Source organism: Centroberyx affinis, unplaced genomic scaffold (genome assembly GCF_046629955.1).
Source record: "Centroberyx affinis isolate AG114_WGS23_722 - 3 ecotype Tasmania unplaced genomic scaffold, CSIRO-AGI_Caff_v1 ptg009398l_1, whole genome shotgun sequence".
NCBI classification, from domain to species: Eukaryota; Metazoa; Chordata; class Actinopteri; order Beryciformes; family Berycidae; genus Centroberyx; species Centroberyx affinis.
The window spans coordinates 9,265-24,755 of record NW_027284513.1 but is presented as its reverse complement, the minus strand read 5'-3'; the positions used below and the strand labels follow the sequence as shown (position 1 = coordinate 24,755).

The window sequence follows — 15,491 nt, the reverse complement described above, 5'->3', positions numbered from 1 at the left end:
TGTTAACTAAGGTGTTAATTTAGACATTATTTAATAGTCCTCTTTATAAACTATTAAATAATGTATAAATTAATACCTTAGATAACATGAACACATTAGTAAATTACACATTAGTTAACTGGTAATTAAGGGTTAGTTAATGCTTATTAAGCATTAACTAACCCTACATCTGGGTAACCCTTCCAGGTCCTTTATTAAGGTCCGTCTCATATTTCTTGGTAATGATGTCCTGGAGCTCTGCATGCTGTCCACACAGATGCTGAAAACTGGCTTAACAAATGACACACAAAGTTATGATTTCACCAGTAACAAATTCTATTTATCTGCTATGAGAATAACTCCTGAACTGTTCTTTTGGTTTGACAGACACCTGAATATTACCTGACGCGTCATGATTGAATTAATTATATGCTAATTAATTATCAGTGACTCCTAAAGAACCTGGTTAACAGCACAACTGGAAAGTTAATATTGCTTAAAAAGACAAAAATATTCAGGTGGATGATACAAGTTTGTCACTTTTTTTTTTTTCTGCCTCTGTATAAATCAGTTTAAATTTTTCTAACATCAGAAATTGTACAATGTATTTTACATTAGCTCATTCATACACAGGAACCAGAAAGATGGAATTATGGGAGGAGGAGAGGTGTGATCAGTCAGTGCTGCTCAGGTGAGGTTGACCTGTTTTGATTTCTGAATGTAGCATACGCTCCAATTGGATCTGAATATGATCATACACAATTTGTGATGCGTATCAGTCGCACCACGTCCGGTCTGAATGTGAATTCGCTAATTTGAAGTAATTCTTTACATATTTGGGCAAACAGAATGGCAAAATAAGCCAGCATTATTTACTGAAACCTGTCTGTTCAGTCAATGATATTATTTAAATCGTTTTTTGATCAAGGCAAATCAATCTACAGAATTAAATGCAGAAATAGGCTGGCCTAATGTATAATTTTGCTCCTTTTGGTTATGCTTGTAGCGGCTAATAATGCAATAACTTACAGGTAATGTAATAACTTGTTACAATGTCATAAAATGTCCTTAAGTTTACTAGTTTACTTTACTCACTTATATTGTATTATTATTGTTTTATTGTATTTTATCCTTTTGTGAAGCTTTGTTACTTTGTAACATTGTTAATAAACTAATAATAAACTTTATTTATATAGCACTTTTCTTAAGTTAAAATGGGGTAAAACCTGTCAATGCAATAAGTCACTAGATGATGTAATAACATCTTCACCCTGACACTGTAATAACTGAACCAAGTTACACCCCTTATAATAATTATCCGTTATCCATATTATCAGGAAAAAATATTATAAACTCAGGTTGTATTGCATTTTTGACTCATTCAGAGGGACATTGTATTACAGTTTGAGTTATTATATTATCTGACAGTTATAGGTTTCTACAAATCTACCTCCATTAAAACCATTAGAAGCCTCCTATTACATGGACTGGTTGCAAGGCGTTGCCAAATATGAGCGATCAAATTAGAGCATTAAGAGATTCATTAATCAAATGGAAAAAGTTCCTTGCAGCGCTTGAATGTGATAATTTCTGACTGCTTCATAAGTGAGGGTGGATGTCTTGACGGAACAGATATGAAAAGGAACCTTAGTTTCAGATGCAAGTAGCTGATTGGTGGAATCAGCTGTCACTCAAAGAGGCACTTTGACATAGCAGCAGTTCAGTCGTTTTCCTACTGGCCAATGGGGTTTGGAGGCGGGACATACTTGTGTTCTGACTTTTTGTACATAAAAAAATATACTCACAATCCCTTTTTTTTTTTTAAGAGCAGACAAACCATGACCATCGTAAAAGCTGATTCTACAACAAACTGGAAGCCTCACTGATGGCTTCCTCACAACTCAAACTCTGACACACATAAAGAAGCCTGCTTCACGTAAACTTGATTCACAGCTTGGGCCTACATTCAGAAATCTGAAATCCCTTCAACGTAGAGCTGCAGTAAAATAAAACAACTCTGCTTCTCTGTACCTAATTGTTAAGAAATACCTTTTATAAAACAGTTTTTTTTTCTGGTTATCAATTAAGCGTACTGAGGCCTCAAAAGTGAAGAGGACTCAGCGGAGATGGGGAGAAGAAGAGATGAGGGCAAGAAGAGTTAAAAAAAAAAAACATCCAGGGTCAGAGCAGCGGTATCGGAGCTGGAGGGTGATGGGCGTCACTGGGTGACACAGTTGTCTCCCATATCCTGAGCGTAGCGGTCCGAGATGCTTTTCCTCAACTCGTCGATGTCTCTCCTCAGCTGCCCGACCTCCAGCAGCTTGGCTCTCAGCTCATCCTCCACCACCACCGCCCTGCTGTCGTTCTCCTCAGCAGATATACCCATCGCTAGAGAGAGAGTGAAAGAGGCGAGTCATCACTAAGTAAGGGGAAATACACAGTGAAGTGAACCCTTACAAGTCTGGTGAGATTGCCATTAAGCATCGCACCAGCAATGAAAGGTTTTGCATTCTCTGAATAAATTTAATACTGGAAAAATCTTTCTAACCTTGGTTAGCCAAGTGTTGTCTACTGTGACCAAGCAGGGACGTCTTTTTGCCACAAAGTGGCACCTGTTAATTTGACTAGCATTTAGAACCTCTTCCTCTCCTTGTCTCCTCTCCTTGTCTCCTCTCCTCCTCTCCTTTCCTCTCTTCCTCTCCTCCTCTCCTTTCCTCTCTTCCTCTCCTCCTCATTTCCTCTCCTCTCCTCCTCTCCTGTCCTTGTCTCCTCTCCTGCTGTCCTCTCCTTGTCTCCTCTCCTCCCCTCCTCCTCTCCTTGTCTCCTCTCCTCTCTTCTATCCTCTCCTCCTCTCCTTGTTTCCTCTCCTCTCCTCTCTCCTCCTGTCCTCTCCTCTCCTCCTCTCCTCTCCTCTCTCCTCTCCTTGTCTCCTCTCCTCTCCTTGTCTCCTCTCCTCTCTCCTCTCCTTGTCTCCTCTCCTCCCTCGTTCTGACCTGTAATCGTAATTTTGTGGTGGAGGACGGGCTAGCCAGCACATCTTTTCAGATGTTCAAAGCCTTGCACAAACAGTATCTAATATTCAATACAGGAAATACAATATCCTGGTGTGTTTGTGTGTGTTATCCGCATACATTTGATGCCCAGCAGCAGGGCCAGGTTGGGCTCTTTGCCCTGCGCCCTCTGAGCCAGGATGCTGCACAGAGCCTGGAGGTCCAGCAGACACAGCGACATCTCCTTCAGTAGACAGCCAGCCTCCGGCATCTCCACCTGGGATACGGGACATGCCAACACGCCCTCGTCCGCCTGCTGCTGGTTCTTGGTGGGAGACACAGAGGGAGTTTCCATTTAACTTAGGGAAACAGACCAGTACACCATGATTCTCTGACCATTTTTCGAAGTCATTTATATATCCACCTCTTTCACTGGTGCTGGACAAGGATTAAACTGCAAAGCTCAGAGCAGGGACTAGTCTAATTAAGACTTTTCTGTGCATAAATATTGAGACTGACTTATTTTGAAGTAGGAAAGTAGGCCCAACTGTCAGAGTGTTAAGTTACACTGTAGCTATTTCATACACAATGGCAAATCTTTGGAGCCCACTGCAGATGTCAAAAGACAGATGTACTAATCCACAAATGGTAACAATAGAGGACATCAGGCTATGCTGTGTGAGTGCGGGTATGTCACTGGGGTTATTAAAAGAATAGTTCACCCAAAAATGAAAATTCTGTCATCATCTTCTCACCCTCATGCCAAATGAAACACAGGTGAAATTTGTTAGTCCATATAACACAGGGAGGTTGCCAGCACAACTTGGTAGCAGCCTTCTCCAAAACAACTGAAGTCAATGGGGACCTGTTCTTTAGAGTTCCAAAACAAAAACAGCCAAACAATCACACTGTGAATAGAAAGACCTATACACCATGATTTATTGCAAATCAACCAGCTGTAGTTAAGATTTGCACTAAATTATGGTGTAAATATACTGTAGGTCTTTTTGGAACTCTGAAGAACTGGTCCCCAGACAGACAGGCAGACAGACAGACGTGGATGAGGAAACAGGCTTGACTGATACCTCTTGGAAGGTTCTGGATAGGGCGGCCAGGTCGTCCTCCTTTTCCAACAGTTGAGACTGGAGCTGCTGAGAAAGGCTTCTCTCCGTCTGCAGCCTCCTCTCGGTGGCCTGCCACAGCACAACCACGCAATAGTTAAGCCTGATTTATGTGTCAAGTGCATGTGGGCAGATAAAGTAGGGTCTTCTCCATCAACGAGGATGACATCCATTGCCCAAACTACAACCAAATATGAACTACCGTATTTCCTCTAATATTGGCCCAGGCCTTTATTTACCTCAACTGCAGATGGTACCAGGCCTTTATTGGAAGCAGGCTTATATTAGAGACAGGCCTTTATTTCTAATTCCCTCTGTTTGATAAGTATATTTGCTCATATTTTAGTACGAAGCCTCCTTGTTTTCTGATCTGCTTCTGTTGGGTTACGTTAGGTAGCCGTTTTTTTGTTACTGCAATGCATTACCGATAATTATGGTAATCGGCGACGGCATGCTCCAGAGACTTCCGCCGGTCAAGCCATCTTGTGGCATACTGCCATCTTGTGGCACTTGTACGTTACTACAAACTACAGTTACATTATATAACAGGCAGTTTACCGGTATCCACCGTTGATTTTTCCTTTGTTTTTTTCCCCGGCCTGTATTTGGGGCCGGCCTTCATTTGTTTGTGTCGACCACGGCCCCAGCCATTATCAGAGACCCGGCTTTTAATTGACTACCGGCCACTATTAGAGGAAATACGGTATGCCAATTCTAAATCTCCCTATACAATCTCATTTGCAGCTGAAATGACTTTGGGCTAAATCAACAAGGAAATTGTGCACTGTCAACAGAATATCTTGCTATGGCAATATTTTGTCAGTCAGAGGTTGTCTTAGTGTGTGGATCTGGTTATTACCATGAGTTCCTGGGTCAGTCTCTCAATCTGCTTCTTCTGATACTCGACCAGCTGGTGAAAAGCAGAGAGGGCATGTTAATGGCAATTCTGTGTGTGTGTTTGTGTGTGTGTGTGTGTGTGTGTGTGTGTGTGTGTTTGTTTGTATAGCCTGCTACCTTGCTGCTGTCATCTTGCTGCTCCAGTAGTCGAGTGTTTTCCACCTCTAGCTGCTTCAGCTCCAGCATGGGCAGCCTCACGCCGTCCTCCAAACACTGCTGCACCTTCTGCTGCAGGCTGTACACAGGGAGACAGAGAAAAAGAGAGACAGAGAGAGAGACAGAAAGAGAGACAGAGAGAGAGACAGACAGAAAGAGAGACAGAAAGAGAGACAGAGAGAAAGAGAGACAGAAAGAGAAAGAGACAGAAAGAGAGACAGAGACAGAAAGAGAGACAGAGAGACAGAAAGAGAGACAGAGACAGAAAGAGAGACAGAGAGAAAGACAGAGAGTGAGAGAAAGAGAGAGACAGAGAGAAAGACAGAGAGAAGGAGAGACAGAGAGAAAGACAGAGGGACAGAGAGAGTGAGAGAAAGAGAGAAAGTCAGAGAGACAGAGAGAGTGAGAAATACATCTGAGACCATTTTAAGCAGCTCTGCAGTAGAGGTATCGAAAAAAATCCTGATATTGATTTTAACCATATCGCCCAGCCCTACTCTGCAGTCCAATGTAGAAAAAAGTAGAGACATTACCAAAACTAGTTCATCATGTACCTGTGTACAGTTGCTACCAGCTCCTTCTCCCTCTTGGACTGGGTCTCAATCAGGTCCTCTTTCTCCTTCATCAGCGTGCATCCTTCCTCTAGACTCTTTTCTAGCTGAGACACCGTTTCTTCCAGATCCTTGGCTTTCTGTTGTACCTCCTCCAGCTGAACGCACATACACACACACACACACACACATTATCAGTATGGCCACTAAGAATATCATAGAATCATACAATCATAATCAGAATGGCTTCATAAATATGGCAAGTATTCTAGTGTAGCCAAAGCACTAATTAATATAAAATGTGCACAAATAAAAGCAGGTTTATTCGTACAGCTGTACTTTAAAAGAAGAAAATGAATCAAAAACAATAAATCAATATCTTTCTGGGATTACCGGAGGTTTTTTCAGCAGTATTCTGTTTTACCTTGTTACTTTTAGCTGGAATTGTGACATAAAACATACAAAACCTGCAGCAAAACCAATTATATGACTCGCTACTTCCAATCTTTAATCTCATTTTGTTTGCAGTGTGAACCGGGACATTCACGTCTTTCATAACATGATTTTTTTTTTATATGATGACCTGTTTCAGTTGCCAAATTGTGTCTGCGATTTCTACTGGATTATGATTTCTTACCAGGGATTTATAACAGCTAAGATAAGGGTTTATTTAGATTTTATTTTTATTTTTTATTTATTTTTTTAAGCCAATTACAAATGTATCTGGTTTTATTTATTTATGAATTTGATAGTATACACTGTACCTTTGGAAATTAGTTATCTGGAAGTGAAGTTGTTCTAGGGCAGTGATTCTCAACCTTTTTCATATCAAGGACCCCTAATTGACTTCACATCAGAGCAACGGACCCCCATTTGATGAGATTTTGTCTTTTGAATATTGTTAGATATGATTTTGTCCAGAATTCCATGACTATCACTATTGTAGATAGAGAGATAACAGTGAAACTATGATCAAAACAGTCATTCTTCTACATTCTCTAACTTCTTGTAAATGAAATGCTGAAGTTTCATCAATTTGCTGGGGACCCCCTGGAACTCCCTAAAGGACCCCTGGTGGTTCCCGGACCCCATGTTGAGAAACACTGTTCTAGGGGGTGAGTCTTGTACTGGTAACATGGTTAGACAGGTTTAAATGTTCCTCAAACTTTATTGCTATGATAATAATAATATAATATCTGTCTTATTTCTCAGGTGTGTAATGAACAAGTACAAAAGAGAAGGGATAAATCTACAAAAGGGAACAAAGCCCAGGGCCTGATATTTACTGCCCACTGGTGGCAACGGGAGGTATTGCACCATTCACAACCACCAGTATGAATGTCATTACTATCATTAAGCATGAAGAGAAGACTTGAGACTTGACTTGACTTGGGTTCTGGTGACTTGGGACTTGACTCTGACTTGTACTTTGATGACTTGAAAAGGTTTCTAAAGTCTTGACTTGAGATCTTGTGTTTGAGTAAATGATTTAAATTTAAAGTGATGAGATTTGTTCCAGCAGACGACTGAATTTAAATTCTGTTTTCTGAATTTGTATGGAATGATTGAATTTACTGAAGATGAAACTGATTATAGAAATCAAACTCATGATGCTCTACGTTTTTATCCTATTAAAACCATATTGCATCGAAAAGTCCTAGATATTTAGTTTTCTTTAAGATATTAAATTGATACTGGACTCTTGATTTGTTCTGACTTGACCTGCTGTTCTACATTTAGACTTGGGACTTCACATTAATGACTTGGACTTGACTTGGTAATCTACATTTAGACTTGGGACTTGACTTGAGACTTGTGCCTCAAGACTTGAGACTGACTCGGGGCTCGAGCAAAGCTGACTTGGTCACACCTCTGGTAAATAGTAGTCAAATATTCAACATAATAAATATTGATCAAAAACACAGAAAAAAACATTTATTTAGCCATGTAAAATACATCAAGCATGATCTATACAGAGAATTAACAGTAATATTATATTCAACGGTTTCAACTGGCACATTCCGTGTTAGCTAAATTATTCATAAAAAAATAATAAGTATAAAATATACAGACACAGCCTTCAGTGGACATCACTAACTGAAATATCACAGGGAGTGATCAAGACAAAACTAAAAACAGAAAAACTTACTTTTGAGGAAGAAAAAAGGCTGAAAATACAATCTGACCCCTGATATCTACCAGGTGTGTGTGTGTGTGTGTGTGTGTGTGTGTGTGTGTGTGTGTGTGTGTGTGTGTGTACCTGCTGGGCCTGGGCCTGCACCTCGTCCAGCGTGGGCAGGTCAGCCAGGTATTTCTCCAGCGTTTCGATGCGTTGCTGTTTCTCTTGGTTCTGCTCACTCTCTCTCTGGCATTTCTTCTTCAGACTACTGATGTAGCGGTCCCTCGTCTTCATCTGTGGACAATGAGCCTCATATGAGTAATATAGTGACATTAAATATTATTATGGTGTTGAATGTAATCACCTATTGTTTCCCTACCAAGAATGCCCCAGTGGCTCTGTATGGAGCCTAGCCTGGCTGTCCAGTAGGAAAAAAAGTATTACGAGGTAAAGTATTAACTCTGTGCACACACATTATATTGTGTGCATATGATATATGAAATGTGCACTTGATTTGCATAAAAAGTATGTGAATGGATGTACATTATATATGCATGTAATAAGTGAATATACACTGTAGATCCTTTTCTGAGATGTGGTGTTGGAGAGCTGTAACACCATGTTCACACTAAAAAAACAGATTAAAAGGAGATGTATTTCTATTGTTGGGGTTAAATTATGGAACAATGCTAATATAAATTTAAGAATGTGTAACTCGCTTTTGGTTTTCAAAAGAATGGTTTATAAAGCTATTTTTGAGGGTTACAAGTGTGAATGATTTTTTATTTGATTATTATTTTTTATTTCTGGAGGGTAGCTTAAATTGATAAGAATGTAGAATAGGCATTATGCTTCTGCCTGTGCCTTTTCAGTCACTATTTAATACATAGATTGTTGATTTTGTTTATACTGTCTAGACTGCTTATACTTATTGTATATTAGATTGTATATTGTATATACTGTTTATACTTATTGTATTGTGTGTGATGACTGAATAAAATACTACTACTACTACTTCGCTGCTTCACATGCTTTCTGGTTTCCCTTCTGATGTGATTTTGTTCCATCAAGAATAGTTCTGCCTATGGACAAGAAGTCACAGCCATTCAAATTCCCCAGTGTAGCTGCATGAGACCATGACATAGATGTAATCAGAGCCATCAACAAAGTCACTTGCAGTGTGTACACTCTGTCCATATTGAGCAATAACAATCCTTTGTAGCAGGGGTTGGCAACAGGTGGCCCGCGGGCCATGACTGGCCCACCAGCAATATTTTTTGGCCCCCCCATAGATTTTAGAATTCTTTACATTTTTCTTTTCTTTTTCTAATTTATTATTTTTTTATTTTACATTTAACAGTCTTGGGCCAACTATGAGAGCCCCCAGTACATATATTACTTACAAAACCACATTATGCTTTGCAGTCTGTATATTTTTAGCAAACGTTATTAAAGGAGAAGAAAAATAAATGACAAAAACAAGGCAAAATGTGCAGGCAAATTCTCCACGTTTTTGTTTGTCAGCCTTTTCCTCTCACGTGTCTTGCATTCATGGAGGAGAATGCAGGGACCAAAATATTTTATCATTTTCCATCTAAACGAAATGTTTCTAAGTAAAAAAAACCCAAATATAATCCAATCGGAGATTCCAATCACTCCCATTGACCCACACACCTCATCATAGCCTATAACACGGGTAACTTTTTAAAATCCAATGTCTTAAATTGAGCTTTTGTTTCTAGTTATGTTATGGCCCGCCATCTAATAACCTAGAAAAAATTGTCCCGAGGCCAAATTTACTTGCCGACCCCTGCTTTATAGTCTATAACATCCCTCCAGTCTGTATCAGCAATAGTTTCTTACTGACAATAACTTGCCAATAAAATGCCTTGATGACCCATCCTCTGAGTTTTTTTTCCCTTTTCTCCATACTAGTTTAGTTTTTATTAGTTTCAGTGTTAGTTTTAGTCTTTTTTTGTAATATGGGGTATTTGTCAGGGGCGAGATTCAAAAATTCTAAATACTAGGCTTATGTATTAAATAAATTGACAAAGACAAAAACTAAAGACATTTTCTCTATAATTTTAGTTTATTTTAGTTAGTTTTGTAAACACACAATACAGTTTCAGTTAGTTATCGTTTTTTTGTAAAGCCTCGTTTTTATTTTTGTTTCAGTTAACGAAAATGTTTTTTCACACCTAGTTTTCGTTATTTTGTTAGTTTTCGTAAACGATAATAACCTTGCCAATGTGCTCACAACATAATGAAAATGAGGGTATGAATGAACCCTGCAGAGGGAACAAGGTCCATATCATGCCTATATGATAATCGTGGCATATATATGTTTTTCTTTTTCAATCATGCATAATCAGCACCACGAAAAAATGGATGGAAACGCTGTCGACTGTTGTACCTTCTCCTCCAGCTTTCTGATGTCCTCGGTGTATTTCTGTGTGTTCTGCTTGAGGAACTCGTTCAGATGGAGGACTTCCAGTTCAGCCGCTGCCAGTTTCCTGCCGAGCTCCTCGTTATCACAGCATGGATGCCCTGGTGGGGCTCCTGCTGCCGAATCCTGTTAGATAACCAGAGGTTTTGCTTTAACTTTGATAATTATTTAAACATTTTCCATATGGTGGAAAGTAACTAAGTACATTTACTCAAGTACTGTACTTAAGTACAATTTTGAGATACTTGTACTTTACTTGAGTATTTCCATTTGATGCTACTTCATACTTCCATTCCACTACATTTCAGAGGGAAATATTGTCTTTCTGCTCCACTACATTTATTTGACAGCTTTAGTTACTTTTCAGATGGAGATTTGACACAATGGATAATATAACAAGCTTTTAAAATACAACACATTGTTAAAGATGAAACCAGTGGTTTCCAACCTTTTTGGCTTTTGACGTCTTACAAAAAGCAGTGTGTAGTCGGGGTCACATTTCAGATGTCTATGAGTTGTTAACAGCTCCACCAAATAGTGATTTTTCCCTCTAAATCTCACATGGTTTCATTTCAATAAATGTTCAAATGATCCAATATTTCAGCAAAAATCAAGTCCAAAAACTGAAAACAGATTTGTGTATCAGCACTTTGTTTTTTCTTCTTTCCTCTCCCATTAATCATCTCACGACCCCTCAGATTTATCTGGTGACCCTTTGGAGGGGCCCGACCCCTAGGTTGGGAACCACTGGACTAAACTAGCTAACTGTATATAAAGTAGTTCAAATTAGCTCCACCTCCAGCAGCTACAACAGTAACATGCTGCTTACACACTGATGCTTCAGTATTAATAATCTAATGATGTCATATATAATAAAATATCAGACAGAGGGACCAAACCACTACTTTTACTTTAATACTTTAACTACATTTTACTGCTAATACTTATGTACTTTTACTTAAGTAGGATTTTTCATGCAGGACTTTTACTTGTAATGGAGTATTTTTACATTGCTGTATTGGTACTTTTACTTAAGTAAAGGATCAGAGTACTTCTTCCACCACTGTGAATTTAGATGCAGATATCTGTGAAGTATATCACTCATAGGTATCCGCTGAGTGTTACCTTAGTTTTGAGGATGTAGGGGTCATCAGAGCGTCCCCTCTGGCTCTGCAGGACCTGCTGTGCTCTGAGGTCGTTCTCTCTGATCCGGGCATGGAGCTGCAGGATCTGCTGCTTTTGTCTGGAAGACAGAAACCATTGCTGGCTACAATCACGGTATCAAAGAAGGGACGACCTTTGTGTTAATCAGGTAGAAGAAATATGGACACAAGTACAGCTGCCACATCGATCACCTGTTCTCATTTGTTGTATTTATAGACCGCCAAATTCTAAGATTTATTATTAAGATTTATGTTGCTCTCGACAAAGCTACAGATGAGAAGAAAAAAATCTTGATCCTGGCAGATTAAAATATTAGTTAGAAAAATGTAAATTTATTGTCGTAGATGGTCATTCTTTTTTGTTTTTTTGTTTTTGTTTTAAGGATTATTGACATGTCATGGTAACACTTTATAATAAGGGTCACTAAGTTAAGGGTTAGTTAATGCTTAATAAGGGTTAGTTAACCCTTAATTAACAGTTAACTAATGTGTAACTTACTAATGGTGTTCATGTTAACTAAGGTATTAATTTATACATTATTTAATAGTTTATAAAGATGACTATTAAATAATGTATAAATTAATGCCTTAGTTAACATGAACACCATTAGTAAATGATTACCAGACACATTAGTTAACTGTTAATTAAGGGTTACTTAATGCTTATTAAGCATTAACTAACCCTTAACTTAGTGACCCTTATTGTAAAGTGTTACCCATGTCATTTTACTGAAAACTTTTTTAGGTTGTTTGTGTGATGTTTGTGAGTGTGGGTATGAGTGTGTGTGTGTCTGTGTGTTGTTGTGTTCTTGTTTTTGATTAAAAATATGATTTTATTGTACTGGACTCTTGGAAGAATAGCCGTCTTGGCTAAAAGAGATCCTAATAAAATCAATTAATCAAATCAATCAAAACCACCGATGATCTTCGGCACTCCCTATTTGGTAACACTTTACAATAAGGGTCACTAAGTTAAGGGTTAGTTAATGCGTATTCATTAACTAACCCTTAACTTAGTGACCCTTATTGTAAAGTGTTACCAGTATTTGATTTCCGTACCATTTACTACGAATCGGAACTCGTCATTCATCCAACGCACCAAGCAGCTCTTGTTTAAATAAAGGGCTCCTGCCTGAATTCCCTCTTAGGAGAAAGGGCCCATTAAGCCTACATAACCAACATATGCCTGCATCTGTCGGTCATCTTTTCTCGTATCACACTGCAGCCGCTCTGTCGTGTTTTCGCTGAACACAGAGTCCTGTGGGAGAGAACGGTGTGCACGGCCTCTGCTGTTTTCATCATGCCTTAGTGTCCCTCCCTGATGCAGATGAAAGACAAATGAGTGACCGCCACCTGCGCGCACACAGAGATGACTGCCTGAAAAGTCAAAGGACGGTAATAAGCGTCATTAAGAAACCAAAACAAACGGGCGGAGTTCAAAACAAACTGACTGAAAAATTCAACTCTGCATACCGCAGTTAGGCTAATTAATCAAGCATCTTGAAAGAGATTGTCAATTTTTTTTTTTTTTTTTTAAATGAAGCAGGTGATGAGAATTTCGTTTGTGTATTCTTGCCTCCTTTTTGATAAACTGTGTAGGAAGTAACTATTTAAATTTATTTACTTATTTATGTTTTTGTTTTATCACTTTGAACAGCTCTCTAGAGGCTACATTGTCATGTTTTAAAATATAGTCTGAGCTCCACTTATTGCTAATAATCTTGTATGTAAACATATTTCTATTTTTTTTTTTACCTTGTCTTGTTTAACTTAGTGTACCCTTATTGTAAAGTGTTACCAGTGCACTTCTCAAATTTTACTTTACCAGTGAGAGGTGCTAAAATGGAAATGTGACCAAATGTGACTCTCACTCATTAAAGGTCCCATATTGTGGAAAACGGGATTTCAGTTGCTTCTTGGATTATAAAGAAGTGCTATCTAAACATTATGAAAGGAACAAAACGCACCGGCGCCAACTAGAGTTTTCACGGTGGTGCCATTTTGACACGGGTGTCGTTTCCCTGCGGTGTCTCATGTTTCACTCTTGAAACGGTTAGCCAATCAGAACACAGGGTCGTTAATATCAATGAGCCTTAAAGACACGGCGACAGAAACGGCCTGTTCTTGCTAAGGCTCAGAGAGATGCTGGAAAATGAACGTGTAAAAATGGACTGAGAGTGTTTTTGGTACATGACACCACACACACAGCTTTGAATGGACCTCAAGAGATAAAATAAAACACTGGAAAGTGTAAAATATGGAACCTTTAAATCAAGTGATATTCCAAATATCATAGCAGGGACCTCAATTCTGACATTCTGACATTCTGACTGTTTAACAGAATGTCTAGGATTTCTAGAGGCCTTTTGATCAGTATTAGTCAAAATATCCAATATTGTCCTGCTGTGTATTTGGCCTGGTTGTGATGCCATTGTAAAACATATGTGAGCAGCAAGACACACCTCAGTTATTCCATGTATTCCGGCAGTGACTGGGCCCTGGCTGTCATAAAGTCAGTGTGACCATTTGTGAAGTAACTCGCTAAGTTGTTATGAGTTGTTATGCGTTGTTATGAGTTGTGCAGCTGTCTGTTGCACATCATGTTCTTTCCTTCACGCATATTAAATGACAAAGTCACCCCGGCCACTCCAGTGTGTGTACGTCCAGCAGTACCTATCTATCTCCAGTTCCCTCTGTCTCAGCAGCCCCTCTTTAATCTTCACCAGAGTGTTGACAGGTAGGGAGGTCCCCGACAGCATCTGTAAACACACACACACACAGAGGTTAGCTCACACACAATGGGTCTCAGTTATCACTCATTTTGTAAATATGAGTGTTTCCTCGTACAATTTTACGAACTAACAACTGCCACCATATTTGTCTTTTTTTTGTGATCAATTATTTATTGTGTATATAAGGAAGGGGGAGCACCATCACAGTCACAAAAGTGACACAAGGAAACAAAGCAAAGTGTCCTACAACAGATCCCCCCCATTTCCCTTGTTTCCCTCCCACCAACCCACTCCACCCCCATCCTCTAGCCCCTAACATGATGGACCAAGGCAGTGTACATACATCAAAAACACAAAAACACAAAAACAGACACAAAAACAGCAAACAAACATTAACAAAACTACCAGTACAACCCACCCATTCCTCCCAACCCCACCCCCCTGCTACCCAGGAATCCCATGATCATTATAGACATAAACCAGCAGCATTCACAAAGGAATTAGATAATTATGCTAATTTCTTCCAACATCCATGATAATATCCACAGAAATAGCCAAGAATATACATAAAATATATGTATATATATGACGTAACCAAAGAATGTACATATAGTATATACAGTATATATAATATTCTAAACAAGTAAGCAAGCAAGCAATACATGAAAGCACAGCTGAAAAAGTGCCGCCGTATTTGTCAAATGTTCGAGTCACATGATGTCCATTGTATTCATGTGCCTATGTTCCCAATCATTTGTAAATGGAAAGCGCGTTCACAAGGCCTTAATTATCATGAATTAACATTGTCGCCGGCTCAGAAATGCAACATAAAGGTAAAGGAGAACACCCACATTAACAATCTTCCAGACCAAAATGGCATCAAAGAAAGTGAAAAAGAAGAACTTCAGCGGTGCAGAAACTGAGGAAATACTCACTGTCTTGAAAAAACCCCAAATACTATTCTGCAGCAGGAGCAGTGGGATGAAAAAAAAAAGATCCTGTAAGTCATTATAATGAGAAACTTTCTCAAAATAATGAGTTAGTATCTCAAAATAATGAGTTAGTATCTCAAAATAATGAGTATCTCAAAATAATGAGTTAGTATCTCAAAATAATGAGAAACTTTCTCAAAATAATAAAAAAAAATTCTCATAATTTTGAGATACTAACTCATTGTTTTGAGATACTAAGTCATTATTTTGAGAAAGTTTCTCATTATTTTGAGATACTAACTCATTTTGAGATACTAACTCATTATTTTGAGAAAGTTTCTCATTATAATGACTTACAGGACTGTTTTTTTCATCACACTAGCGGAAATGGGCTTCCATAGTGGG

At 38.7% G+C, this 15,491-nt stretch overlaps 1 protein-coding gene across 1 annotated transcript; it reads right to left on the bottom strand.

Annotated features, from left to right (window-relative positions):
* Nucleotides 1–1,185: 1,185 nt before the first annotated feature.
* Nucleotides 1,186–14,456, bottom strand: cep85l (centrosomal protein 85, like). The gene is made up of 11 exons (XM_071514607.1): nucleotides 14,442–14,456; nucleotides 14,096–14,181; nucleotides 11,385–11,502; nucleotides 10,227–10,385; nucleotides 7,955–8,107; nucleotides 5,698–5,852; nucleotides 5,105–5,222; nucleotides 4,950–5,000; nucleotides 4,055–4,162; nucleotides 3,111–3,294; nucleotides 1,186–2,367 (listed from the first exon to the last, which is right to left on the bottom strand). The coding sequence occupies exons 1-11, from the start codon at nucleotides 14,454–14,456 to the stop codon at nucleotides 2,198–2,200; spliced, it is 1,317 nt and encodes a 438-aa protein (XP_071370708.1). The 3' UTR covers nucleotides 1,186–2,197.
* Between the last annotated feature and the right edge of the window lie 1,035 nt (nucleotides 14,457–15,491).

Coding starts and splice junctions, on each gene's coding strand:
- cep85l (XM_071514607.1), bottom strand. Junction 10,386..11,384: donor CCTACATCCTCAAAACTAAG/GTAACACTCAGC, acceptor GTTATCTAACAG/GATTCGGCAGCAGGAGCCCC. Junction 2,368..3,110: donor CCTGCTGCTGGGCATCAAAT/GTATGCGGATAA, acceptor CTCTCTCTCTAG/CGATGGGTATATCTGCTGAG.